The 15,665-nt window shown below is 32.5% G+C and overlaps 1 protein-coding gene across 1 annotated transcript; it reads right to left on the bottom strand.

The window, feature by feature from the left end:
* Positions 1-1,004: 1,004 nt before the first annotated feature.
* On the bottom strand, positions 1,005-14,327 carry LOC143914398 (cationic amino acid transporter 2-like). The gene is made up of 14 exons (XM_077434607.1): positions 14,044-14,327; positions 12,608-12,736; positions 12,380-12,535; positions 12,144-12,248; positions 11,778-12,064; positions 11,461-11,698; positions 8,049-8,151; positions 7,807-7,973; positions 7,576-7,730; positions 6,561-6,669; positions 6,156-6,485; positions 1,485-1,583; positions 1,280-1,407; positions 1,005-1,209 (listed from the first exon to the last, which is right to left on the bottom strand). The coding sequence occupies exons 1-11, from the start codon at positions 14,270-14,272 to the stop codon at positions 6,379-6,381; spliced, it is 1,785 nt and encodes a 594-aa protein (XP_077290733.1). The 5' UTR covers positions 14,273-14,327; the 3' UTR covers positions 1,005-1,209; positions 1,280-1,407; positions 1,485-1,583; positions 6,156-6,378.
* Positions 14,328-15,665: the final 1,338 nt, after the last annotated feature.

Here is a 15,665-nt window from a genome sequence, read left to right on the forward strand (position 1 = left end):
ATTTGGAACTCAAGTTCTCGTTAGTATGATAGTTAACGTTAGTATGATGGACTTTTCAGCTGCCAGATGTTCCGTTATAGAGATTTTAGTGACTTTGTGACCAGTAATCACTGAACCCTTCGACTGATTTTATCCCTGCGCTACAAACGATTGCAAACCAAATGGGCGCATGCTCATTTCATACTTTTATCTCGACTTTTGCCATTTTAAACTTGCCAGAAAGATCCAACTCAATTTTAAGAATTGCCAATCATCAATGTACATCGAAATGTCATCTGCGCAACCCCATGAATATCTCGTCTTTCGTACATGCTGAAATTCAAACAATTAAAATTCAATCGAAATGAGCATGCAGCCGGGTGGTTTGCAATCATTTGTAGCAAACCGACATGTTTATGAAAAAAGCAAAACAGGAACATGATGTAGCTATTAATTCAAAGCAGTCACATTAGCGTGACACTTATGTAAATGCCAGACTGTAACTTAACCAGAGAATGCATATTTGAATGGGATTTAAAATATCAGCTGATTGTCAAATCCATAGGTGCTGCCAGGATGAAAGTACTCAGAACTCCCCTCATAAATGATACTTTTGATAAAAATATGTATTATTACTAAACGTTTGCCTGGGTCGCTTTTTATCGAATTATAAAATATATACATATACATACATATAAACACTTTTTCTAAGAAAGATTTTTTTGGGAATCGTTCATAAGTTATTTCACGATAAATGTCTATGGAAACGCATTTCAAAATATGTTTGATGTTCTGTGGGGCCGTTGGAGTGAAACGACGTTATTATTGGAAACAAAATTTGTTGGGCGGAAAGGAAGTAAAGTGGATCTACCGACATCCCTTAACCAGTTTGTAGGTTGGCAGGTTGGCAGGATGGCAGCACAGGCTCCTCCATATCGTAGAGTACCCACAGTACTTTTTGAAAAATAAGTGCTTTAGGAAAACAGTGCCATAAAATATTGCAAAAAAAAAACAAACAAAAAAATGAAAGACTAAGAATTTGTAATTTTTTCTGATTTTAAACAAATTTCAATTTGGTTTACACTTGATTTTTTTATTTTACTATGTTATTGCGACATCATCTAATTTAATCTCACGCTATTGACATAGCCAGACCTTCGTAGTACATTATTATTTTTCCTTTTATTCCCTTTTTTGCCATTACGAAAATATCTTGAAATATTGACAAACCTAAAACAAAAATAATATTAATAAAATATGACACGTCGAAGAAGCAAATGATCTCATCAAATACATTTACCTCATTATGGATGGAATAAATTCCAAAAAATGTAATACTTGTAGTAAGAAGAAAATTGAGATTGAAATTAAAATACAATCATGTATTAAATATTCAGTGCTTTCGTTCAGGTATTTTTTAACATTGAGCTGGATTGAATAATATTATTAGTTATTTATTTTCAACACATTTATAAAAAATGTAATACAAATTTAGTTTCACTTACGTATTTGATTATAGTGTCCATAGAAATTTGAAATATTCTATCGAAATAAAAAAAAGCGTTTTTTGTAATCAGTGACAGCAAAATTGTATTAACCCCCACCTGAAAACAATTATTGATTTACGATTTATCTACATCTATAGTATAAAGGCCTGCCCCCACTCTCAAGAAAATATGCGCAACGACAACTATCAGTTCACAATCATATAAAACTCATCTTTTCCATGGAGTGGGGGTGGGTCTTCATAAATTGGACAACTTCTACTTAAACATACCTGTAAAATAAATCCAACAATAGGACTATCTATGTACCAATTTTTGGGTTGCCAATCAGCCGTACATACTAATAAAGCCAGTCCGATACAAAATAGTAGATATGAAATATTAATTACAATCAAACTTGATTCATCTTCAAAATTTGTTACAATTACGTGATATAATTCAGAAAACCATGCTATTATAAATGAAGACACATGACTTGGTTCCATATTGAAGTGAAGTACTTTGAGACGGAAGTGTTGACAAAAGTTTTTTTTTTGAAAAATAAATGAATAATTATTTTTTTAATTTGTATTCATAATTATAAATTTTCAAGAAACAGATGAGATACACACTTCAGTGGCGTTTTTATTTGCAGTTTTATGAATTTACATTTGAAGCATAATAACTGATATCTGTTGGTGTACGTGGGTAATAGCTTTGATTGAATTGGACATAAAATCAGTTTATGCCTCATGCTTATGCTAGGGATTGCAATTTACCGTAAAATTTCATAAATTGGTAAACGGTAAATGATTTTTTCTAAAAACGCTAACCTAGATTTAATCGTAAATAATTAAAAATAAATCTGTATGTATAAAAATGTAAATCCAATTTATACATGTAAATTTGTAATAATAAATAAATTTTGTATTTTATTTTTTATTATTAAGCAATCATATTTATTTATTTAAAGTTTGGACCAATTGAATGTTTCGATCATAATTACCACAACCTTGTGATCGCATTTATTAAGATTTGGTTAGTCTGTGTTGCCAGTGAATTTATCAATTTGAAATTGCCACATTTAATATTGAAAATAAACATATTCCAGACAACCATATCCACAACATGCCATTTGTATCGATCTTATGGTAATTGGATTATTAGTCACATTGCGGTGGTCACAAAGACAATTTTTGCCATGAAAATCGCGAATGTGGAATATTTGGCACTCGAGTTTTCGTTAGTACTGTTGCGTAGGAGTGGGTGGAGGATCCAAGTAAAAGGCCAAAGTCGTTTCACAGCATTTATTAGTGATTAAAGAGATACACGCACTGCCAGTGCTCCGTCCAGAATGTCTTGATATCGCCCAAGTATCGCCTTATAACAGATCGGTCGCTCAGGGCATCTTCGACGTCCGGTTACTTCCCTATTGTTTAGGCATGTATCCGGATATGTATTCCCACAACATTCAGTCCCACAGTATCGGTCACTTCTGAGAAGGGACCAATAGCGGCCAATTCAGTGGCCATTGTTTAGCTTACATGCACTTAGTCTAGAGATAATCCTTGAAACCGATTATAACGGTCACGCAGTCTCTGGGATGCTACTCGGCCTAATCCGATTGCACTTACTCGGCGGTGTACGTAACAGTATGATAGTTATCGTTAATGTGATGGACTTTACGGCTGCCAGATGTTCCGCTATAGAGATTTTAGTGACTTTGGGGGAAGCGCTTTTAAAAATGTTTAAAGGGAAGATCAATAATGAGAAATTGACGAAATGTATAATACATTAATTTATTAATAAATAAATATATTTTTAATAACAATGAATCAGTAAAAATTTAATATATTATATTTACATATGTACATACATATACATATGTATTTAAATATGTACATGTGTGTATATACAGGCCATATCAGAGGGGGGGGGGGAGTCTCGCAATTTTAGGGGCCTCACAATTTTTGGGGCCTCCATTTTAAACTCGTGTCAGGAAAAATACATAATCCAGATTGCACGTCCTTCAGATTACTCTGAAATAATATCTGATTTTGCTGTTATTTAATTACAAGAAGCTTTTGTTCAAAATGCATATTAAATAAAAAATAAAAACTTTGTTTCTTTTGTTTTTGTAATATATTTTTAAAAAACTTATTCTACCACATGGTTTTGCATTTTTAAAAATGGAGGGGGGCCTTAAATTATCAGTTGCCCTGGGACTTGCATTTCCTCCGAGGTCCTGCATATGTACACTAACATACATATACCTAGATGTATGTATATGCTATAGTTGAAGTGTATCTTCCAATTGTAATATATTTTGACTAGTTAGAGTATATTCCATCTAACCTGGCGTAAACTTCCATTATAGCTGAAGTGTATTTTCAGTTGTAATATATTCCTTCTAACCCAGAGAAATGTTATAATAATAGAAGTGGCTTTAGGCGTTATATTGTTGTCAAGTGACGATTGTCCACAGACATTCCTAAATAATTTCAGCATCAGTCGTATTTGATGCTTGGTGCTCGACGTATGTCCGATAAAAACTTCTCTGTTTGTTTATTTTACTCGCAAGATGGGCAAGTGCATCGTTAAAAATTGCACAATGCATTCGAAAACACACAATAAACAACATGGGATACATTTTTATAAGTAACTTGATCTGATTGTATTCCGTGCGTTGTAGTGTAGTTATGGAGGCGTACCGCGTATTATTGACACAATTTATTTATTCGTAAGGGCTCTTCTATTATTATAATATTTCACTAGTCTATCCCACGTAAATTGATTCATATGGCGAATTAAATTCCAATTGGTCAACATATATTACTAATGAATAGCCCTATGAAATATCATCGCATGGGTATAAAATTATTATATACTCGTATAAAACTAAAAAAAATCCGGAACCGGAACCGTTATTTTCGTAGACTCTCATAGATAGTTTTCAATTCTTTATTTGTAATAATTTTCAATTATTTAAGTTAACGTTAACAAAATGTCAAATAAAGTTAACAAAATGTAATATTTTCCGATTATACACAAACAGTCATTGACCTCGTAACGTTGAATATTATTATTACACATAACAATTTACGTGCATATACATATGATGTGTATTTACAACACATATTCTGGGCGAGGATATGGCGTGCGGCGCGGGCTCGTGAGAACATTTCGTTTGGATCGGAGGATCTGAGGTTCGATTCCCGGCGCCCGCGGTGAATGAAATCAATTTTTTTCTCGAATATCGTCAAAATATAAATAATTTAAATTTAAATTTAGATAAAAATAAATATATAAAAAAATGGTTCAAAACCTCGCTAAATGAAATTATTAAAATTACGTATTTTTATATGGCGAGAAGGAATATTTCAATTAATGTTTAAAAAAAAGGCGAAATGAAGAATTGGATTTGGCGTGATTTACGTGACCATTAGCTCAATTTAGACCTATATTCATGCTATTTGGGGTGATCGGTTCGAGTCGCGACAAAGTCGTCTCGTCGAAAAACGAATTTATCGATTTTTATCGATTCATTCATTATTTTCGGCGAGAGTTAGGACACACACACACACACACACACACACACACACACACACACACACACACACACACACACACACACACAGATTACCGTCTTTATATATATGATAACGGAAAATACAGATCAACTGTAAGTTGGTACCAGGTAAGATGGAGAAGTCAGGTTTTCGTAAAAACGTCACTCGACTAGTAAATTGAGTTGGAACGTCACCTTTTTGTTTTGAATTATTCGGATTTCCTAGCAAATATTAACGCATTATTGAATTCTAAAGCATTCGTAAAACATCAGAGCTGTCAAACCTCAGTTGTTATATAATATTACAACTGGCGCACATTTTTGAAAGTATATTTGCGCTTGTAGAGATATAACTTACTAGTTGAATTGTTTTCGAATATGAATTATCTAAAAAGCCAGTTGGAATATATTACAACTGAAAATACACTTCGACTGTAACATACTTACATATATATGTATGTACATAATATAATACAATAGGTACATAATAAGTTCATGCCGGTTTTCGTCAAAAAAAAACGTAAAATGGGCAATCATCCAATACATATGTACATATATACATTTTTACACGGATTTTTATACATATCGTTCTGAGGATGTGTACACAGTGATGCGACACGACAGGAAGAGACTAACTGCTGTGTTGAGGTATCGATGTCCAAAATTCACTGTGTTTAAAGAGGCAAAATAACTTCCTGGATGCCAAAAATAGTTCCTGACTACTAATATAATAATATATAATATAGACAGTCCATATATATGTATGTATACAGTGCCGGTTTTAGGGGGGGCTGGGTCGAGTAAGTTAGGGTGCCACTTAATGCGCCGAAGGCGATTCAAAATTTAAAATTAGAGCGCCGAAGGCGCTACAAAATTTAAGATCAGAGCGCTAAAGGCGCCTCTACGTTCTAAGTTCAAACATTTGTATTTATTTATTTTTAACTTCACCAGTAGGGTTTGGAAACCTTATTAACCACTTTTCTTCCGGTCCCAAGCCCGGAAAAAGGAGGATGATAACCCATTTTTTAATATTTTTTCTTAGGGGCGCTTAGAAAAAAATTGTCCGAGTGCGCCATAAGGCCGGCACTGTGTATACATATAAAGAAAAGATTTTATTTCAGTACATCAAATTTAGAGAAGTTAGATGCGTTTGAAGTATCGCGTCCACTTTCAGTATTCATACACTAGGCATCTTTTCAACGTTCTTGGCCATATATGTACATATGTACTTCATCCTGTTTTATATCAATCTTCTTTTCGCCACACACACATATAACTTTTGCAGTGCAAACAAGTTCACATGTGTATAATTTCAGTCTTTTTGAATTTTAATACAACAACAAAATACTAAAACTTTGTAATTGCATCTGTCGGCGATTTTGGTTCACTTTCAATAGCTCTCAATTTTCTCTCCGTACTGTGATGTATTCCATAAGTGAAATAGATCAAATAACCTTGAAATAAAATAATCAATTATTATTTGAAGAATTGTTTTGTTTTTTATTTATTTAAATACAATTCAAACGTACCAATAGAGAGCCAAATAATGTTATTAATCCAGGCTTGCAGATTAAGTTGAGCCATTAAATACATGTTGATCACCATATTGAGACACACCACTATAGTAATGAAGGGTACCTTAAAATTGACAGTAAATTTCATAATTTATTTCATACTTTATTTAATAGCAATATGTAGAGATAAAAATGTTATTTAAAAACCTAGCCTCTTCTACATATATTTTGTTTATAAAATTAAGACAATATATAAAAAATAAATATATATAACAAAAACCTAATTGAGAAATCACCAATTCTCTCCGTAAATTTTTATTAATCCACTTGTTATTAATTCAGAATAGTCGAAATATGATTTTTCTAAGTGGAATTTTATTTAATTCTCATATAAGGACAATTTATTATATTATCCCTATTAATTCAATTCAGATTCGTGTAAATATGAGTAAATACTAGTACGAGCTTTTAGCTCGAAATTTTACCGATTTGAAATACAGCACACTTCCAATTAACCTTTTTAAACGAAAACAAAAAATAGTGCGGCCAGAACACTATCCCAATAAATATGTTTCAATAGAAAATACTCGATATAAAATAGTATTAACAGTGGGAAAAAATCCCAAGTGAAAATACGTACTTTTGACTTTTGATTTGAACTGGACGACTACTTAGAGAGATTTGAAAGCTGAAATTACTAAAAATAAAAGATAAAATACCCGACTATAGATTCCAATATTCATTTTGAACAGAAAATTGACAGATTTTGAGACATCGACCGAACAACACCAAGATATAGAAAAATCGCGCAATTTAAAAAACACATATATATCTCCGAATCTCGAGCCAATCAACATTTTTATTACCAGATTCGCGTTTACTGGGCATAGATCTATAAGAAATGTCATATCTCATCTCTGAGCCATTTTTCGTGTCGAACAGTGTACATAATTAGTAAAAATACACTATCCCTATTGGTAAGCTGACATGTAATGATAATGAAATACAAACAAGTGACGTTTGTTCATACCTTAATTCTGAGATGATCGACACTGTACATCGGCTGTCTGGCAATTATAATCCATAGTCCGATGCCAAAAATAGCGAAGACTGTCGCGCTAAAGTACTTAATAGTGTCATTCGAAACCCATTCGATGCTGATGCACATTCCGAATGCCATAATGACTGGAATAAAATCGAAATTTATTACGAAGCCATAAATTCTGTTGCGAAAGTGAATGTGCAGTTCGAGTTTATTTACCGAATGCAAACAGTGAGACTTTTGCAATGCGACAAGAGAGATCTGTGGGATGTTTTATACCATGAAGGTTGAATATGTGCTTCACCATCGTCCATGGTGTGTATGTTCGGTCGTCCGTGCGATCCGGTTTAGTTTCCTCCATTATGTTGGACGAATCGTTTTTGTATCTATAAAGAGAAAAAACATCCATCAAATAAATGAAAATTATGATAAAATATAGAGAATCGGTTGAAAAAAGTCACCTCAAAACGAGAACACTGCTGCCCACTATAATATAGTTGATTAAAGGTATTAAGGAAACCATATCGATCAACTGCTCCAGATTAAACAGTGCAGCAACTGTGCCTAAACAATATAAATTACACTTACATAAGTTTTGAATTGCTTTTTAAATGCTTTTTATTATTACTAAATTTTGTTCACAATACATCTTATATATACATATATTTCAATAGCTATTGATCTACTGATCATTTTCTATTTTACAATTTTAATTTAATTTTGTTAGTAATCATAGTATTATATTATTCTAATGTTAATGTACAGTATAATAGGAAAAAGAGCTCAAAAACCTATTTACAATTCTTATAAATGCTCATAATACATCGAATACATAATATTAATTAAAAACTCTCTAATTCGATGACCTAAAGCAGATTGTGTTTAGGTAATCTGTGTGTTATACCTGAAGGTTATAGACATTTTGTTTGTAATCACCGAGACTCTTCACAAGTGTGTTAGTATGGTTATTAGTGATTCTGTTATAGAATCTACTGGTTAGTTTGTTAGGTCATCGACCTAAAGCAGATTGTGTTTAGGTAATCTGTGTGTTATACCTGAAGGTTATAGACATTTTGTTTGTAATCACCGAGACTCTTCACAAGTGTGTTAGTATGGTTATTAGTGATTCTGTTATAGAATCTACTGGTTAGTTTGTTAGTAATGTCTGTAACAAACGGAATATTATTGATGGCACGCAGTTTTTTCAAGTTAGTATATATGGGTGTATTATAAATTATTTTTAGGGATTTATTTTGTAGTATTTGGAGCCTGGAAAGGTTAGTATTCGAGGCGTCTACATATGTAAGTTTCATGTAGAGATTTGTCTACAAAAAGAAATCGGCAAACAAGTCTCTAGAAAATGTATCTGTCGTGGAGATTTCATGTATTGTTTTGTCTGCGTATTTTTTACTACAGTACAAGCAGTCGGATGTTGCTATGTAGTTGCGTTCTTCGCTGTTTTTCAAAATATTATTAAATACCAGACAATACAATCACAACACTTCTTTAAACAACGCTTTGAATTCCACAAATGATTATCAGAAATTTAAGTCGGGAAATTTATTTCTCGTTGGGTCTGTCGTAGCGTATTTAGCTAAGGCATTCATATTATTCATATATGTATAATATATAGACACTAGTGCTGTGTCCGATAAAATATCATCGGATGGGATGTGTCGGTCCTGCGTTTGATCCGCACGCGGTCGTATTTTTTTCAAATACCTTTTCAATATATTTAATTTAATATTTATATTTAATCGTTTAATATGAAAAAAAAGATAAAAACTACCTAGCTCTATATATGTATATATAAACAATACAAAACAGCAATAGAAAAATTAATGAATTAATTAACTAATTGAATAAATTTTGAATAGATGCCGCTAAATGCTCTAAGACTATTGCTCTAGAGAAAAAATTGGTAGCAAACAGTATATATATAAATTTTTTCTTGATCTGTTATAATGTTCGTATTATATTAGTACATTTAGTTGGCAATTTTTTTACTGTAACGTCTGTATGTAAATATGTCGAATCGAAACGACTATTATAGTACACATAGGACACACACACAGAATAGCGCTAATCAGCAGATAAATTCTGCCGGGTCAACCCAGGACAGATATTCTCAGGAATTCACGGAATTTTTGATGTCCCATGTTACAGGACTTCTTATCTCGAATCCCGGAAAAAATATTTCGATCAAAACGTTTTTCAAATGATTTAATAAAGGCCAATGTACCTATATACCCTACGATGGAACTATCATAATACGAGTGCATCCTTCTTGTATTGATGATTACACAATGGAAAAACTCTTTCAAAAACCAACTTCGACCGAAACTAAAAGAGCTTTTTCCGCATTAAATTATTTGTATCAAATCTAGAAATAGGCTTTTGGATGCTTATTTAAATATTTTAGTATTCTTAAGAAACTATTTCATATAAATGTATTATCATTGCATTTTTTCTGATTAATAGATAATTGTTTACTTTTTATATAAAAAAATTTTGTATTTATAAAAAAGGAATTATGCTGAAAAAAATTTGTTGTTACATCATATGTCCCGGGATCCCGGAAATCCGGGAACAATCTTAATTCTCGTCTCCCGGGAATTGAATAATTCCAGGAAATTATAAACCCTAGTCGTAGCGTCTCCAGTCACGACTTGACTATGCTTTTTTCTCTTACGAGACACATCTGTGCTATTTTTTGCAACATATTATATATTAAATTTAGATACAATATGATTTTTTTTGCAACATCTTGCCCAATAAAATGAAATAATATTTAATATTAATATTTGGCATTGGCATTTTAACGCATGAAAGTAAACATTTATGTATACATATTGTATATGTATGTATATATGTATATAAAAACAAGAACACCTGAAACCTGACCTGACACCTGACTTGACATATGATTATATGTATGTATATACAATTATAGTACATCGCGCAATTGTATGTTTAAATTTAATTTACAAAATATATATACAAATAATGTAAACATTACCACAAATCATCATTGTCATGTCAGTACAAATAAAATACCAAATAATGTAAAAAAAATCTGATGTGACCAACCCACGACTTTTTCTATGTATTTGAGGAATATAAGACGTATAAAAAACAAAATTCGTAATGAAACATAGGGAAGCTTACACAAGACAAAAGTTTTGCTTACGGTCGTTGGATTTTGTTCAAAATTTCTTTGTTACTGTAAATATTATAAATATAAAATATCAATAAGATAACCCTTTTTAGCGAAAACAAAAAATAGTGTGGCCAAAACACTATCCCAATAAACATATTTCAATAAAAAAAACTCAATATAAAATAGTATTAACAGTGGAAAAAAATCGCAAATGAAAATACGTACTTTTGACTTTTGATTTGAACTGGACGACTACTTAGAGAGATTTGAAAGCTGAAAAGTACTACAAAAGAAAGATAAAATACTCGAATATAGATTCAAATATTCATTTTGAACAGGAAATTGACAGATTTTGAGACATCGACCGAACAACACCAAGATATAGAAAAATCGCGCAATTTAAAAAACACATACATATGTATATCTCCGAATCTCGAGCCAAAAAACATTTTTTATTACCAGATTCGTGTTCACTGGGCATAGATAGATCTATAAGAGAAGTCATATCTCGTCTCTGAACCAAAAAAAAAGTCGCCATTTGTCGAACAGTATTGCGTACATAGTAAAAATGGAGATACGAAATACAATAATTCAATTTAAACATAATGCTATCAAAATGCTGTCGATAAAACCGTCATTAAAGTTTTTACGTTTTCTGTTGAAACATAAAATACTTGTTTTAATACCAGTAATAACTGGTAAATAAAATTTACCTGAAAAAATCCCAGTGATGCAAATAGCCAAAACTGGGGTTTTAGTCTTGGGATTGACGTCTGCCAATTGTCTGAAGAGAACACCATCGCTTCCCATGGAGTATAAGATTCTCGGTAGGGAAAAAACAGAGCCAATTAAGCACGTACTCATGGCGAAAATGGCGCCAATCGTCACAATCCACTTTATGACAGGCATCTCCAATTGTTCGAAAACGTACGGAAACGGAGCATCTGCGTTCTGAATTAATCAACAGGTTAATTAAAATTGGAATGCAAAAGGCATCGGCATCATCCATGACCCAAAAGGAAGCACTCACTTGAAGATAGTAAGGCCAGATCAAGGTGGTCACGCTGGATATACCAAAATAGACCGAAGTGACAACGAGCAGAGTCAAGGCGATGGCCAAAGGTATGGTTCTTTTGGGGTTTTTAGCCTCTTCTCCAGTCGTCGATATGATTTCAAATCCTGAAAATGCAAAGAAACACCTGGAAGTTCCGGCTATTACTCCGTGCAATCCGAAAGGCATGAAACCGCCAGCTCCAGCACTTTCTCTATATTCTTCTGTTACGTTTTCAATTGGGATTTTCCAGTTGTTAAAATCGACTGTAAATAACAAGCAGCATAATTTGTAAAGTTTAGTAAAGGTTTTGTCAATTTAATTTGCAAATTAAGTGATTCATACTTTGTGTTGCTCCAGCTCCTATGACTGTTGCTATAACTGTGATGTTTACTAAAGTGAGAATGTTGCTTATTCTGACTGAACTCTTCACTCCGAAAGCTGATGATACTACAATTTTAATTCAAAACAATTACGATTATTATACAATGTGGTCTTTTTGCATGTGGCACCCAATATCCACAAGTTCAAGTACTTTCGTGACTCGTTAAAAATGCAATAATTATTTAAAAAATACTAACATATGACGATTAACACGAGTAAAAACGCAAAGAAGTCTGGGTATGCAGATAGGAACTTCACATTCATAGGCATGTGCTCTAGAAAAAAGGTTTTATTTACGTCACCCATGAGTGAGTCTATGTAGTTGCTTATGCCTTTCGCCAAAGTAGCTGAACCTGGGGTAAAAAGTAGTAGAATTTAATTAATATTAACAAGATTATTAGGAGATCAGTTCGATTTGTCCTTACCCACGATAGAGCCGAAGATTAGAGACCAACCCAGAGTGAAGGCTACGAATTCTCCAACACTGGCGTAGCTGTAGACGTAGCTGGAACCAGCTGTTGGAATCCTCGAAGCGAGTTCGGCAAAACTCATTGCTGTAAGTGTTTTGTTTATTGTTGAAGATAAGATCAGCGTAGCTCAGTGGGACAATTGATAAAATTAGTAGCTAAAATATATGGGATGACTAATTTTGCGTTGATATGATTAAGATTTTCGGATTTTTAAAGAAATAGAAATTTGATGCTCTTTGAACAATTCTTAAAATATGTTTTTCAACTTACAAAACTGAAATTTAATGTTCAATTACACTATTCTACTTACATACATAATAGTAATAAATTCAGTAAAAATTATTATACTTTTTTGTCATAAATGGTGAAGGTCATTTTTTGAATACATACTTTGCTTTAGAACACTTATTTGAAGAGAAGAACTAAAAAAAAACATTTGTTTTTTATATTTTTCTGTCTTTAATTTGTTATGTGTATAATAATAAAAAAAAACATTCGTCTTTTATAAACTGCACTTTTTGATTTTTTATATATGTCCTTTATAATATTTCCAATTTAAGTTGAATTTAGTTTATCTCAGATATCATATAATAATTTTTTATAAATAAATATTATATGTTTGGATTGGTTTTTAGAAATATAAATATAAGATTTAGTATTGAAACCCAGAAGATTGCATGTATAAATATTAAGATGGCATTCTTGGATCGAATATACATATGTTTAAGTTGGTATGTCGCCTAACAACGCGACTAAACGATAGTTAGTTTCGGCGCATCGAGAAATACATAAACATGGCTAAAAACGCTAAACGAGCCTCATTGGTCTGTACTACATGTCCCTTCACGAATTAAATCCAACATATTTGTGTGCACAGTATTTGAAATCACTTAAAATAAGGATTTTTTTTTAATTTACCTATAAATATAAAAGAATTTCGTAATAAGAATTTGAAATTTAGCAAATGTACACACTAACTATTCAATATTTACATTTATCTGAGAATACAGTACATATTAAGAACAAATATGTCTACGCATTCACGTGTGTATGTTACATATATATGTAAATAAATATTCAATATTGTATATATATAAAAAAATTTAGAATCGTAGATCAATAAAATGCGGTCAAGATCAGAAATATCACGTTCAATTATTATATAATGAGTATAAACTATGCATAATCAAAATAATACTTAATAGAATATAAATTTAAAAAATTACACATCTGAACTTGCTCATCTGCTCATCTTTGAAAAGGTATGCAAATGCTGACCCAAATTAAAATCGAGCTTAATTTATTGCAGAGCAAACATTGATCAAACCCCACAGTGCATTACCGATTCAATTGAATTTAATTTAGATGACACTTTATAATTAGGACCCAACCTCCGAGAACAGTGACGATGCCGGCGATGACGAAAGACAGGATAACGGCAGGACCAGCCGTGGTCTTGGCTACGGATCCTGCTACGACGTAGACCCCAAGACCAAGAGTGCTACCGACACCCAAGATGACCAGCTCCAGCAGGTTCAGCACCCTCGCGAGCTGGGTCTTTTCGCCGTCCTGGGTAGTCAAAGTCTTGCATCTGGTCAGGTGACCCCATATCGAAGTCATGTTGGGTCTTACGGTGGTTGTACCATGTGCGTGGATCGAGATCGACTGACCGATCGATTGTGCTTTCGTTTATTGTACCATAGCCTTCTCTCGGTCGAGTGTCGTTCAAGGCAGGTGTATTCATTATCAGGTGTCAAGGTGTCGCAAAATATCGCCAATTGACATTTGACGTTTTCTTTTGGCATTGTGTTGACATCACTATCGTCATGTTTACTAATTTTCAGTAACGAGCTAACTCGCATAGGCGCAGTACCATATAAGAAAAAATGGTTTCGGTGACTATTCCGCAAAAAGCAATCTCGCGCAAGTCACAAAAAACTAGATCTCGGAACATCTGGCATCCAAAAACTCCATCAATCGAAAGCTACTAACGCGAAATATTGTACTAACGAGAGCCAGATGTTCCGTGATTGAGATTTTAGTGACTTGTGCGAGATCGCTTTTTGCGGAATAATCCGTTTAGCGAAAAAATGATCGATATATTAGCTGGCTAAATATGGCAATTTCAAAATTCTAACTGGCTTTGTCCGAGTGAATAAAAATTAAGAAAAAGTCTTTGAAAGGGCTCCAAAACTTGACACGTAGCACCAAAACTAGCCATGGTACCTTCTTAAATTACAATATTCTCACATCATATTTGAGAGTGACTGAATTTTTTCTCACCTGCGTATACCTACTGGATGTAATTACAAAAAAAGATACGTGACAAAAATCATTTTGCGCAATGACAGTACGTATATGTATGCAATTTATGATTCGGTGCATAAATAATCATAATAATATATTAAAGATAATAAGTCATGTGAAATATGATATGTACGTGTATTTTAAGGACGCCACTGTCCATTCAAGCGGCTATAATGAATCACGATTATAATCATTAAAATTTCATTTTGCAATATTTACATTAATTATGATGGATAGCATGAGTAGGGTTTAACATTGACAAATGGACATGATAAATTTATTTATGTCGAAAGTTATTATTACTTTATATATATATATATATATATATATATATATATATATATGTATATATGTAGTTTAACATATAAATACATATGTTACAGTCGAAGTTTTTATTTCGGTTCATTCATGAATATACTAGTTTGTAAAACTATTGGTTTTACTGCTAACAGTCAAAATCTTCAAATATACTCACCATGTGTTGCATAAAACTTTTAGCTGTCAAAACTTATGAGCTGTCAAAACCTTTGATATGTCAAAGCGCAAATATTCAAAAGGGTGATCCTATGGAGCCCACATTACAACGTTGATATATTTCCCGTTTTCTTTAATATGAAAAATATACATACATATGTGTGTACATAAAGGTTGGAACAACGATTGAAAATACTTAAACTTACGCATAATAGTTTTTGCATGAACAAAC

The sequence above is a fragment of the Arctopsyche grandis genome, chromosome 7, assembly GCF_051622035.1.
Source record: "Arctopsyche grandis isolate Sample6627 chromosome 7, ASM5162203v2, whole genome shotgun sequence".
Classification (NCBI taxonomy): Eukaryota; Metazoa; Arthropoda; class Insecta; order Trichoptera; family Hydropsychidae; genus Arctopsyche; species Arctopsyche grandis.

What these genes read in the sequence shown, in the direction of transcription:
- LOC143914398 (XM_077434607.1), bottom strand. Translation starts at nt 14,272, where the DNA reads ATGACTTCGATATGGGGTCACCTGACCAGATGCAAGACTTTGACTACC. An exon ending in ACTCGTGTTAATCGTCATAT is followed by an intron (nt 12,249 to 12,379) that starts GTTAGTATTTTT and finishes TTAAAATTGTAG; the next exon opens with TATCATCAGCTTTCGGAGTG. An exon ending in TCTGGCCTTACTATCTTCAA is followed by an intron (nt 11,699 to 11,777) that starts GTGAGTGCTTCC and finishes TGATTAATTCAG; the next exon opens with AACGCAGATGCTCCGTTTCC.